The sequence below is a fragment of the Crocodylus siamensis genome, chromosome 5 (genome assembly GCF_052110815.1).
Source record: "Crocodylus siamensis isolate JL-2025a chromosome 5, ASM5211081v1, whole genome shotgun sequence".
Classification (NCBI taxonomy): Eukaryota; Metazoa; Chordata; order Crocodylia; family Crocodylidae; genus Crocodylus; species Crocodylus siamensis.
Window position 1 is genome coordinate 174094221 of NC_143399.1, and position 14649 is coordinate 174108869.

At 40.9% G+C, this 14649-nt stretch overlaps 1 protein-coding gene across 3 annotated transcripts in view; it reads right to left on the minus strand.

Annotated features, from left to right (window-relative positions):
• The window catches only part of FAM171A1 (family with sequence similarity 171 member A1), a 120738-nt gene that overhangs the window by 25235 nt on the left and 80854 nt on the right, over window positions 1-14649 (minus strand). For all 3 annotated transcript variants that reach the window (XM_090047194.1, XM_090047193.1, XM_090047195.1), the window contains 2 exons: window positions 8142-8300; window positions 260-436 (listed from right to left, as the gene is read on the minus strand). In XM_090047194.1, coding sequence (XP_089903320.1) covers window positions 260-436; window positions 8142-8300 — 336 coding nt within the window. The remainder of the gene's footprint in view (window positions 1-259; window positions 437-8141; window positions 8301-14649) is intronic.

Here is a 14649-nt window from a genome sequence, read left to right on the forward strand (position 1 = left end):
GTTAATATTCCTTTTGCAAATACTCTGAAGTTTGCATGAAATGATTTAACTAAAAACAGAGACTTTATGCAGCCAAGTTACCTTTCTAAAAACTAATCATCCAGCTTTACCAGTAACCATTGTTTCTATTTTCATATAAAGAAAGAAAGCAGATTTTTGCATGCTCTAAGGGGAACCCAATACCAACACATGAAAACCAGCAAGAAAACTAGTTTGAGAAATGAAACCACATGCAAGACAGTTACCAAGAATTGCTTACCAAATTTTTGGTCAAACTTCCATGCTGGAACATGAGCATTGTGTTTCAGGTTGCTGTTTGCTGGCAGAGGCACTGTTACATAGATGGGGCCATTCACTGGGATTGGAGTCCCGTCACTGTTGAGCAAATGAACACTGACTGCAGTAACAGGGGTAAGGTCATACCTGGTGTTATTTCCTATCAAGTGAAAAAACAACTGAATAAATATCATCCTAACATTCCAAGTTACATGTTTCTATTAAACATTATATTCTGTACTATTTGATGAAAAAATGGTCATAAAGAGAAAATAAAATTAAACTCATTTTCAGGTATTGCAAGAAAACAGACATCCCATTTTCTAAGTTTCTCAATCTAGGAGAATTCTAAAATGCAATTTCATATAGGCAAACACAGGCACACATTGGAAATAGCTTTTGATCACTACTGATCTGGACCACATAAAAACAGTGATCTAGAACCACAGGACTGTACATCAGATGTACACCAATCTCTGAAATCATCCATTCTGCACCTCAGAAACACTACAGTAAGTCATTAAAGTATCATATAGATTCATAGATGCTAGGGTCGGAAGGGACCTCAACAGATCTTCAGGTCCAAACCCCTGCATAGGCAGGAAAGAGTGCTGGGGTCAGATGACCCTAGCTAGATGCCTATCCAGCCTTCTCTTAAAGACCCCCCAAGTGAGGGGAGAGTACCACCTCCCTTGGAAGCCCATTCCAAATTTTGGCCACCCTTACTGTGAAGTTTTTCCTCATATCTAGCCTAAATCTGATCTCTGTCAGTTTGTGACCATGTTCCTTGTTACCCCAAGAGGCACCCTGGTGAACAGAGCATCTCTGATCCCTTGCTGTGACCCGGTAATGAATTTGTAGGTGGTCACAAGATCACCTCTCAGCCTTCTCTTGCAGAGGCTGAAGAGGTCCAGGTCCCTTAGTCTCTCCTCATAGGACTTGTCCTGTAAGCCCCTAATCATACAAGTGGCCCTCTGGACCCTCTCGAGTCTATCAACATCCTTCTTGAAGTACGGCACCCAAAACTGGATGCAGTACTCCAACTGCGGTCTGATGAATGCCACACAGAGGGGCAGTAGCACCTCCTTGGTTCTATCTGTCATGCATCTGCTGATGCACGATAAAGTGCAGTTAGCTTTGCTGATGATTTCGTCACACTGATGACTCGTGTTCATCTTGGAGTCCACTATGACTCTGAGATCCCTTTCTGCTTCTGTGCTGCTGAGGGGGTTACTTCTCAGCCAGTAGGTGTGCTGGATATTTTTGGACCCTACATGCATCACTCTGCACTTGTCCTTGTTGTACTGCATCCTGTTTTGTACTGCCCACTTTTCTAACCTGTCCAGGTCTGCCTGCAATTGTTCCCTACCCTCCGGAGCGTGCACTTCACCCCACAATTTAGTATCATCCATAAACTTGGACAGAGTACACTTCACACCTACATCCAAGTCACTGATGAAAATATTGAAGAGTACAGGTCCAAGGGTCAAACCCTGTGGGACCCCACTACTCACATCCTTCCAGGTTGATACCGATCAGTCTACTACCACTCTCTGGGTGTGATCGCTAAGCCAATTTGCCACCCAGTAAACATCTAAGTCACAGCCTCTTAATTTATTTATGAGAATAGGATGAGATACCATATCAAAGGCCTTGCTAAAGTCCAAGAAAGCGACATTCACCTCTACTCCTATGTCTAAGCATTTTGTGACTCTCTCATAAAACAAAGCTGAATTGGTCAGGCATGATTTACCTGCTATGAATCCATGCTGGTTTCCCTGCTGCATTATTTTTCCTGCTGGACTGCCACAAATATAATCCTTCATAATCTTTTCAAAGAGCTTTCCAAGGATGGAGGTGAGACTGACTGGCCTATAATTACTCAGATCCTCCTTCCTCCCGTTCTTGAAAATAGGGACCACACTGGCCCTTTCCAGTCCTCTGGGACATGACCCAAGCGCCATGAGCGCTCAAACACCCGTGCCAGTGGTTCCACTATGACACCGGCCAGTTTCTTCAGTACCCTTGGCCTCATCCGGGCCTGCTGACTTGAATACATCCAGTCCATCCAAGTGACTCTGCACCAAGTCAGCGTTGACAGTTGGTGGGCTGATGTCTCTCATGTTCATCTAAGAGCCCATTAGGAGACTTATCTTGAGCCCTGTTCAGGAACACTGAGGCAAAAAACTCACTGAATAGCTCAGCCTTGCTCCCCATCTCTGTCACTAATTGGTCCTTCTTGTTCAGTAGGGGTCCTATGCTGCCCTGCACCTTTCTTTTACTCCCTACATACCTAAAAAAAAGATTTTTTGTTGTCTTTAATTTGTGTTGCCAGCGTCAGCTTTGTAGTTGCTTTGTTTTTTCTAACTGCCTCCCTGCAATTCCAGGCCAAGTAGGTATACTCCTTCTTGGTAGCTTCCTGCAGCTTCCACCGCCTATATGCAATACAAATACAACAAATAACTGTGTCTAGTAGAGTCTGTTCAAGAATTTGGTATAGTCTGATGTATGCAGGCAGAAAGGCTGAGTTTTGTTAGATGGTAGTTACATTTACCACATAACAGCACTTAATTTACAATGAAAGCATGTTTTAGCCATGCTAGTAAAGAACTCAATACTGTACTGAGGAATTCCTCTTCAGAGTGATGCAAGTTGTCAGCTTGTCAGAGAAATATATTTCTGTTAACAAAGCATGTCAGTACCTGATCACTTTGTTTTTGCATGTATAAATCCCCAGGGATGAGAGTTATCTTCTAAGTATTTATGCTGGATTTTATAAACATCTGAAATTTAGGTTATATATTAGACAGCTTCTAGTTCCGAATGTTGCTCTTTTTGGTGCCAGTGTCTTTGTAAACGTGATAGCTAATGTGTACATGTAAAATAAATCACCCAGTGAAAAGAGGGAGTTCTGGTGAAGATTTCTTTGCCTCCTTTCTATTTATGTTAACACTTCATGTAATAGTGCCAGGCTGAAAAGTTTACATTCTAAGGTGGCAAGTATATTCCTTAAATCCATTGCCTACAACAACAAGGAATGTGTTAGCCATCACCTGATCCACAAAATCTACATTTTCATATAAAAATTAAGTTTCTTGCCTGAGTTGTGAAAGCAAATTAAATGAATGCTTATGAAAGACACAACTGCTATGAATGGTCATGCATGTACAAAGATTAGAATGGGAGCAACTGCAATAAATGTCAGTTTGCATTTATTTCTTGTCATTTTTGACACCTGGTGACCTGTAAAATGCCCCAGAAAAATCTATAAGGGAAATCCATTATGACTTTGAATCCACTCTTTACAAAAGAGTCCATAGCAATAGCTGAAGTAACACCACAATTTGTGAGTATTTTATTTCATTAGAATACAGAGAGCATTGTTTCATTTGCTCAAAAGATTTGGATCTTATGAAGCCATCTTACCACTCCACAACATGAGGTTAACACAAACATTAAGCCAAGGCTCAAAAGGCTTTTTTCTTGCTCCTGTTTATAATAGACTGATTTGTGCATTACATGTTAATTGTCCCATGTTACTTTCCTAAATAGACAGGCAAGATTCCTTGAAAATCACCTACTGAATTCAAAAGGATATATTTTTTTTAGTTAAAACTGCTATGAAGCTACAATGGATGCACACCAGACAGCAGGGTAAATATATTTAAACAATGGGAAGATATGCTCCTAAATACTACTGGTCTCTATGTAAGATAAGAACTTAGCTGAAACCAACAGCAAACTCTGTTCAGGAAGAATCTATACTTCCTACAGAAATTACTGGTGTGTCACTTCGGATTAAGTAATTTTCAAGTGCCTTTTTTGTTCTTTTTCTTAAATATGGGAATTTTAAAAAATGAAATAATCCCCAATAGCTGGTAGTCTCATCTTTTACTCAACAGCTGATAAACCTAAGGTATACTTAACAAAAATTTTAAGTGAGGAGCTTTAGATATTGAGAAATTAATACCACACTTAGAAAACATACACTCTTAACATTTCTTGAGGACAAGAAAAAAAGGCCATTTAGTATTAGTAGAAGACATTTTACCTGACCTGTAATTTTGAACCTTGTATCTTCAAACTCCTAAACCCTATTTCTTTGGATATACCTAGGTTACTTCTGCATGATGACTAACAGCTCCCTCACACTCAGCTATAGGAGGTTTCCCTTTGAGTGGGGTGTCAAAGGGTACAAATGGGTATGCCATAAATGGGATACTGGAAATATGCATCTAAGATGCCTCTATGAGGTACAGAAGGGAATCTAGGTAAGTTATTCTGCATGGGTCCTGTTCTACAGGAGAGCCACTTTTTAGACTTGGAGATTACATCACTCCTAGCAATTAATGCTCATACAATCCTTTCTTATTAATTATTATTTGTATTACCATTGGGCCAAGAGTCCTTGTCATAGACCAGGATCCCCTGTGAAACATACTGGACAAAAATGGTTCCTGTTCCAAAGAGACAACAGGTAGATGCAGACAGACAGAGGAGTTACAAAGAAACGATAGCTGCCTGCAGATGTTTAAAAAAAAAAAAAGTGCTTTACCAGAAGCAGCAGCGCGTTACTTCAACCCAGCTCTGCAGCATCTGTCAAGACTGGCACTTCAGCAGGGCTTTTAGTTAAAGCCAATTCATTTAGCTATTAAATAAAAGTGCCAAAAAAGCCCCACTAAAGCACATGATCTCTACAGACTCTGCAGAGGCGGCTGGAAGTAACATGCTGCCTCTTTTGGGCATGCATGGGGCTTAGCATGGGAATGCGCACAGTTTAAAGTAAAGCACTGTTTTTTGTTGTTGTTTTTTTTAAACGTCGGCAAGCACCCAATGAGACAATTAGTAGACAGCTTGAAAGGCAGTGGTCGCAGAAAGCTGTTGTCGAGCATTTTATTCATTCATGGCAAAGAAGAATTCTAAGAGAAATGTGTAAACAGAAATGAAACTGCCCAACTGTGAGAAGTGGCATAAGAGATGTCTATATGAAAGAAGATGTCTATATGAAAATTTAACTATTCCGTGACACAGGCTGGCATCTTGAATAGTTTAGGAAAGTGGACAATACTTATTAATGAATGAGAGAGCCACTAGACTGCAAGGGGCCTGGAAAGTGAAGCCTGTTGTGATAAAGAGGAAGCTAGTGGAGGGATGCAAGAGATGGATGACACTGGCTGCATCTACATGAGACACTGACTCATTACTGCAGTATGGGACAACAGCCCCAGGCACTGCCATTGTGGAGGGAGGAGGAGCAAAAGTAGCCCCATCTCTTCTCCTGCAATCAACATGGTGGAAGCTGATGCTGTCCTAGGAGTCACATGGCTGCCCCAGACACAGAGCTCTGCTGCTTTGCCTCTGCTCCTGAGCATCAGCGCCTCCTCCCTTTGTGAAGTCACTCCAAGTGTACATTTGCTGCCCAAAGATGACCATAGTCAACTGTGTTAAAGGCAGCCAAAAAGTTAAAGGGGAAGAATAGCAAGCAATTGTTCCAAGGTCTGGCTAAAAGGAGGTAATCAGATCTTCTGTCAAGAATGGTTTCAGCAGAGACCAAGGACCAGATGCCAGACTGGAAAGAGCCTTGGATGGAACTGGAGGGGGGGAACTACAGATAGTTGCTGGAGACAGGGGCGGTATGGGAGTAGCAACTGGGGTCAATTAGGAGGGGAAAAGCAAAGATACTTGAGACTACAACATATCTGAGAAGGGAAGGAACTAGGGGTGGGCAAGACATTAAAGATTACTATATTTATTGTAATCTGAGACAAGGTTCTCCCACCCCTCACAACAAACCCCATAGGGGAAAAAGAAAACCTCATTTTAGTTTTGAGTATCTGCCTGGAGCAGGTGGAAGCTTAGCTCTGCCTGTGGCCCTTGGCTTGGAGATGAACCTGGAGCTTGCCCCAGGCCAGGGTGGCTTATGTGGCAGAGGAGCTTACAGAAGGAAGAATGTGGGGGAAACTGCACAGTGGATGGAGGCAATGTTCCTTCTAAGGTGTAGCGATCCACGAGCGCCCCGCTTCAGTCCGTGAGCACGCTGCTTTGGTCCATTCCCGAATTGGTCTGCTTCCCCCTTTAATCTTTAATATTACACTGTGTACCAGATGCATTCTTTAATATTCGTCTCAGTCTATTTATTATCTTATTAGATGTCTTTCTTTAAAGGCCCAATTCTGCTTTTAATTTGCATTGTTGTAAATAATAGAAGAAACTAGCTGTAATACCCACATGCTACCTTGTAATTATGTCGATGTGGCCAAGATTAAGACTTAATTAATACTTAAATATGGGCAAGCATTTGAGTTCTCTGTCTTCAGTTACCAAAGAGCTGACTTTGTCTCCAGTACCTGTTACATGAAGTGTGTACCTCCCTGTCATGTCTCTCAGACCCACACGCAGGCTACGCTCTGCTGGCTCCCCGCTTCCGCGCCTCACTGCAGCCTTCAAAAGCGGCGCGGCACCGCGTGCGTCCCGCCACTGGGCGGGTCCGGAGCAAGGCACGTGGCATCGCTGTCAAAGGCTGCAGCGAGGCGCGGAGGCAGGGAGCAGGCCCATGGGGCTGCTGGGCTTTGGCGCGGGAGCTGTGGGGCTTGCAGCACAGGGATGGAAGCGAAGTTTAGGGTGAAGCCAGTGGGTCTCAGGGCAAAGCTTGTCTGAAGGGGCTGGGGACCGGAGCAGGTCCCTGCAGCCAGTGGAGCCTGTGCAGTGCCCAGCTTGGTCCCTGCCCCTGCCTTGCCTTGGGGAAGAGCCGCTGCCTGCTCCGCGCTGCAGGCATCAGGGCCCGGCCCCTTAAATTCCAAGTTGTCTTGGACTTAGGTAAATACAGTAATATAAGGAATGAAGGAAGAGTTTGCAAGAGGGAGTTCAGGAGAGAAGATAAGGTTGGCTCCTTGGGGCAAACAGAAGGGTGAAAGGAGAGCAGACAAATTACTGTGTTCACATGAGGGAATGGGGCTGGGGGGAATTGTATTTTGTCAGTTATTTATGAAAATGTTGGCAAGATCACTCACATATACCATATGCACTTGAGACAATATTTAAAATATCCTCTGTTAACAAGCAGAAATAACTGTAGCCTGAGAAGACTAAGCTAGAAAAGGAAAGATAGCAGCAGGTGATTCAATTTAAGATTTAACATGTAATAAGGCTTTGAGTTCAATGTCTTGTGGAGATTATGTTTTTTGTAAGAAGTTTTTATATTTTTTCTCGTTGTAGTGAAACAATCTGTACGGGTTTTTGTTTAAGTGGGATCCAAAATTATTCTGTATTTACCAAGACTATTGAAACAACTCTTTGTTGGAGCATCAGCACAATGTACAATGTTAAATCCCCAGAACGTGGGCATTTTACATACTTCCAGACAAAAGAATAATTAGGGATGACTAATTCTGCAGCATCTAAGGAACAAATTCTCTTCCACCCTTCCCACACATCAAGGTTTTATTTTTTATTAAAACGGAATAAAAATGTAGAACTTAAAAAAAAAAACCCACTCAAATTGACACACTTGAAGACAGGTCACCAAAGGAGAAGTGCAAGACAAAGTTATTTTTTCCACCAAGATTGATGCATACCAAACTTTTTTTCTGTAGGGATTATGCGAAAGGGAGAAGACGACTTCATTATCCATATGGATTTAGCCCTTGACTCCCATACAGAGACTGCCAAAAAGAGGGCCAATTAGGGCCATCTGCACAGGCATGTTGTCAGGTTGACACCTGCCTGCTGGGCCTAGGATTTTGACAGAAGTGCAGCTCCCATATTATCAGAATTAAAGATGAGTTTGTTTGTGGAGGCAGAAACAAATAGTTGGTAAAAAATATCTCTCTCTCCCCACAACCAGTATAAAAAATACTCAAAGTTACCTGTTCCATTTCCATCTGATCCTTGTAGATATGGAAAACGGTCTACTTCCCAAGGTGAACTGGCTGAAGTTAGAAATGCTGTCAGATCACTATAGCTGGTGTTCTCTGGCAACGTAAGGGCTCTTCTTTGAAACTGAACTCGAGGCTGGCCCCGTGCACCTATGAAAATTTAGAAATGACATTATATCTAATATGACATTATATTCAATGAGCATAGCCTGTTCATGATTTCATAACAGGGGTGCCCAAACTGTGGCACACAAGCCATCTCTGGGGGGTACATGAAAGAAATTGTGGTATGGCAGATTTAATTTTCATTCTAATAATCATTCGCATTTAAGAGGTTAAAATATAAAACATATGTTGGTAGGGGTATGCAGGCAGCTGGTAAAACTGGAAGGGAATACACAAAAAGAAAAAGTTTGTAAATCTCTAGTTTATATATATATTAAACTGCCCTTTAAAAATGCACTTAAGAGACACAGAGAACCTTCCTATGAGATATGGTCTCTTAAGAACTACAAGTCCCAGAGTTCCTTAATTCATGCTGGTATTTTCTGTGTATTTGCAGAAGTCAACAGGGCAGCCAGTTGGCTGCAGGAGAGGGAACAAGCGCAAGCAAGCAGAGACACTGATCCCAGGAAGAGTGGGAGCAAGTAGTGAGGGTGAAGCAAATGATGACTTTTTTAATTTTAATGAAGATCAGAACCAGCAGCCCAGGGCCCAAGAAGTTGAGCATTACTTCTCATCTGTGAGAAACTTATCTGAGATGTCACCTATTAAAAAAAAAGAAGCTATTAATCTGTTATAACACAAGCATTCCCTCATCTGCCCATGCAGAGCAATTGTTCAGTAGTGGGGGCTTAGTTTTGCAAGACAGAAGAGGAAAATTGTCAGGTGTAAATTTTAAAATGTAGCTTTTGCTGAAGTTCAATAAGCACATTTAAACCGTTTCTGCTATGCAACTGAACATTCTTTTTCTCATTTAAACTGATTTTCTCATTTCAGTCTAATTTTGATTTTCAGACACTTTCATTATTTCTAATTCAGATGTATTTCATACCCTTTTGTTACCTTTTAAGCAATAAAAATTGTAACACACAAGTTTTCTGTGGAAACAGCTTTCATTTGTCACCTGGCTATGAATATCTCCTTTCTGTTATTTTGGTATACCTATATGATGCATTGACTTTTACAAAGTACTTCACATGGAGAGGGTGAGAAGGATCTAACATTACATAGGTATTGGTAAATTGTTATTCTGAAAACTGTATGACAAGTATAATGTTGTTTTCAGGTAAAGCAAGGTGAATTCCAAGTAAATTAGTGTGCTTCTGTGGGCTTATGAAAAAGAAACACGCTCATTGCATTTGAAAATGAAAAATGATGCTAAGAGGCAATTCACCGTGTTTCACACATTTCTCATGAATCAACTTAACTTTTAACTAGTTACTCTCTTTTTAACTTACCTTTTAACTAGTTGAAAGTGGAAAAATTTAACTTTTAACTTAACTCAAGTTAATTTTAAAGGCTGCTAATGTTTAACTTCAACTAGTTACATTTTTCTTAAACTTTTCCCATGACCACATAAAAGGCAATCACTTAGTAGGCCAGGACTGTCTACTGATAGTTTCAATTAATTTGATTCTGAATTCCCTATTTTCTTTTGCTTTTAAAGCCTTGATCTATTCATGGGTGCTGAGTACGCAGATGCCCGAGGGCTCTGGCCCCCCTCAGGAAGAGGGTTGTCAACTGAAATGCATAAAACTTTCCATGTGTCCATCATTTTAGCCTGTCCCCCTGCAAAAATAAAAGTTGGCACCTATGGATCCAGTTACCACCTCGTGCTATAATACCATAAGTTTGGCAAGGACTGTGCTATGACAGCCACTGGCTGGTCAAATAATTGTGCACAACACTATTCAGTATAATTTGTTGAGGGAAAAAAACTGAGGATTATGATGCACGTAACAAAAATAAATATGAGTAAGACTATTGTAACTAGTTTTATCCAAACAAATTTAGCTATATGAATAGCACTTTGGTTGCTGATTTCTGAAGGGTTTTAGATAGCAGACAATGTGCTATAGTTAAGAGACAGCAAATAAAACACTGATCTGGAACTCAGGAGACTGGAATCTTTTCCCAACTCTGCCTCTGACTTGCTAGGGGAATTTGGATGTGTCATTTCACCTCTGATTTGTTTTTTCAATCCATCACATGGGAATAGGATTGTGCTTGCATCCTTTGTGAAGTGCTTTGAGATCTACTGATGAAGAACAATATGAGACTAGATGGCAGCTTTAGGAGCTCTGCAGGCAATGAATCACTATTCTGTTTGGAGGAGGAAGCCCAGAATTCAAACTGCTTTGCCAATGATTTGCTATAGATAAACACGATCTGGTCACTCAGGGTGAAAAATCACCAGTGGTAAGGCGGGTTAGTTCAGGAACTACCCTACCACTGGAGTCATGCAAAAGGCCTGTGCCAAACATCACTGTTGAAGGAACCGCATCTCTTCTGTACCACAGTATAGGTCAACATAGCCTTACAGAAGTAAGTGCAATGAGGGGCAGACTGCTAAGAATTCACATTGATCTATTGACCATCACACCCTGAAAAGAGCCAACAGGTACAATAGTGCTAATCACTGGCTCAGGCTCGGGTGAAATTGAATTTCCTATTTCTGCAGGTCGTCAGTACAACCCCAGATTGCTAGACTGTGTGTAAGATTTCATCTTTATCTTTTTATGTCAGCACGTAAATTATTAACCACCAATTACATTTTCTACAACATCAGCACTCACGAACCGAAGGTTTTCTATCACATGATTTAAGGGAGGTTAGTATAGTAGTTTTTATGTTAGTTTCCTATAAACATCTGGTTTATGAAAACAATAGCTGTTTTTGATAGATTCTCACCACTAACCACAGTTTGCAGCACAGAACAAAACCCTATCTGCTAGCCCCTGACACAACATACAAATGAAGATTTAAATCAAAAGCTATTCTCAAGGGCTCTTTGATATTCAAATGGATACACCCAAAGCCCACACAAGGTTAAGGGTCGAACAACTCTGTTCTTCCTGTAAATTATGACTGTCAAGTTCCAAGATGCCCACATAGGATAGCTGGATTTTTTTTCCACCATCCTATTTCAGAAGTTTCATGTTGGTGTCAAGTCAACAGAAAAATGAGCCAGGGGTTAGGATCCAGGCTCCTTATTATTTTACAACTGCTTACGTCACCAACCAGGAGACTAGTCCTGTCTATTTCCCTGAATTATTTTTCAGAAAGTCTTATTACAAAGATGCATAAAATCCCACATAACAAAAGCAATACCTCCAGACAAAAACTGCAACACACTTAAAACATATGTATCCAATGGTTTAGTTTTCATTTGTTTGCCAAGCAATACAATGATGATCATATACATTAAACTTATATTTGTGTAATATAATTTAATGAATACTTTGAAGGTTTCCTTTTCTGATTCTGAAATAAAAGATCTAATAGTGTTTATAACATGTTGAAATAACTGAAGTAGTCTCTTAAAACAAACAGGATCCTTAAATGCTTAATATAGCAGTCTGAAAACGTATTTCTGGAATGGGAAGAAATCTCTCGCAGCCAGTTTCCAAGCCTAAATGGAAAACAACATTACAGACTAAATAAATTAACTACAATGAACTCAAGGGAAGACTTATATCCCTAATGCTTTGCAATATAGTAGCTGCTGAACCTCAGGGACAGATCTGTTCAAACTTTCAGGAATGCTCGCCTCAACCGCAGGGTTTCATATGTCCCTAAAGGATAAGTATCCATAATAACAAACAAATAGAAAAGAAACCCTGCTAACAAGCAACAAAGAAAGCAAAAACTAGGATTGTCTCTCTCTAAACAGTTCATTGTAAAAACTGCAACATTTTTGGCTGTTTGTGGGTATAAGGTTAATTATTCAAGTTGCCAAATACCAATATAATAATTCTGAAGACCCATGTAATTAAGAATTTAAAACAAAATGGTTCTTGTTGAACCAATTAGCACATTAATTTACTGGGAAGCCCTGCAATTTTCATTTAAGAAAACTAGGTGTTTAATAGTCTTTCAGGGAAGAGTGCTGTCGACTTGTCATACACAGAAACTATATTTCTGAAAGAAGTAAAAATAGTGAACCTCAGTTCTCTCAAACAATAAAGATAAAGTCAATACAAATGCAGATCTTCTGGCTAAGCCACAGGACTGACAAATTAAGGATGCTGGGAAACCAGCAGGCAGTAAGCAAAGTAATTTAAAATACACTAACTACCCCACACTCCCTTGTTCATGGATGATGTTTTAGTGCACATGTATGAATTGTCTAAATCAGGGTTGCTCAACTTGTGCCTTGCAGGCCAAATAGGGCCTGAGAAGCTCTCCATGGATCGAGAAATCTGGTGGCAGCAATAAATATGGCCACCCTCCTCCAATGCACTGCATAGCAGGTTAGGGCCAGGTCACTGACCCCCCCCCGCCCAACATCTGGATCAGGCCAGGCCAGGCCCCTCCCCACAGGCTGGATGGGGATGGGCCACACTCCCTTTCCCCCTATGTGGCTGGGTTGGGGCTGGCTCAAGCCCTCTTTCACCTCCTTAACCTGTGGGGCCACGTTGGAGCTGGGATGCTCTCTTTGTGCGTTTGGATGGGGCCCTGCTGCAACTGCCCCATGCCCAATCAGGAGCATCAGCCAGATTCAACCCATGGACAGTATGGGCACTGCCCATCTAGCCCACCAGCCAGAAAGGTTGAGCATGACTGGTCTAAATGCAATTGCTATGAAATAAGCCAAGGCATAAATTTATAATGTGCTTGCTTATCTGTGCTAACTCCCTGTGTCCATACCCTGAGTATATAAAAGGTGAGTAAGCTACCTACCTTATTATTGGGAGCTTATGTTTTCACTATTTTTATTGCTGAAGTATCTTTTTGACCTCAGAAAGATTTAAGTAAAGAAATCAGTTTCTGGGCCTTGTAAAGTTGTGATTCTTCCTAAAATGAACCTATGCTCTTTTGAACCTTACAAATACCCATGCCAGCAAACTGACTAACTCTACTGCTGCAGGTGCTAGCACGCTGAATAGAAGCCATTGCCTTTACACCTCAAGGAAACAGGCAGACTGGGGAAGCTGTTGAAACTATAGCACCACACTTGAATTGGTGTGTGGCCTTCCTTAATATGAATACAAAGCCAAAACTTAGCATAATCCAGGAAGGAGTAACGCCGGTGACTGTGCTTCAGTATGTGTAAAACATGTGAAGCACAATCAACCCCAAGCACTTTTGTAAGGAGGTCACTGTAAGAAATGCATTACTTATGCATTACTGGAGAGGAGATATCTTTACCTTTGGTTAATTGAGTCCTAAACCCAGCTTGTTAAAAAATTGGTATTTTTCACCTTTTCTAGATGACTTGACCCTACACAGCCTGCGTGTGTCTGTGGTTGCCAAGTTCCCTCCTCACAATGGCTTTGAGAGGATTTGTGTGGATTGTACCGTTACCATGAGAATGGAATCAGCCAGCTTGGTTTTGACGGGCTTCTCAAATATAATTGCTTGTACACCTTGCCAATTATTCAGTGGCACTAGTAACTGTTACACAGGGTGGGCTCTTCCATCCATGAGATCAGGGCTCTAGACACCAGGATTCCCAAGTCTGTAGGGAGTTTTAATGAGTCTAGATCTGCTCTCACTTTTCTACTGGAGTGAATCCTGACAGACTCTTCTGAAGTAATTGATGTAAATACAGCTGGTATAAGTATGAGAAGAATCAGGCCATATGAGCTGTGACGAGGATTTGTAAGCCTTGGTAGGATGCTTAGGATTTCTTTTTTTTTTTTCTTTCTTCATTTCTTTTACTGTAACAAATACAGGAGTTGGGTCTTATATTTTATGGGATGGAGAATGTATCAGAGAAGGAAATATTCTTGTTATCCTAAGATAAAGAGGGAGGATAGTTCATGTAAATGGTTTTTCCTGTGAGTGAGTGTGTGAGAGAGAGTTGAGAGCCAATTCCTAGGGTCTGTAATATTTTGGATAATACAACACCTCTTTCCTGTACTTTAGATATATCATTCTAATTTAAAGGAAGCATGGGGTAGCTGTGTACATTGAGTCATAGGAGCAAGACGGGATGTGGCAGATGTTTGCATTAACATCATTTAACAAGCCAACTTTATTCCTGATTTAGAAAATACCAAAGGAGTGTTGTAAAGCTTTTAGCTTTTGGATTTTGCAGGGGGAAAAATTTTAGTTGTATGGTGAACTGTATGATATTAGCAAACTTTCAATAGAACAGGAATCTTTAATATGCCACAATAATAAAGTAATATTCTAACCAGTATTGCATAGTTTATCAATAGAGCCTCTTGTAGTTCAGTGTCTTCTCCAGGCCAACTAATTTACAAAATCAGATTCATAATGTCAGCTCTCCAAGTGCATAATGAATGTACTGCTGCTGGATTTGTTATAC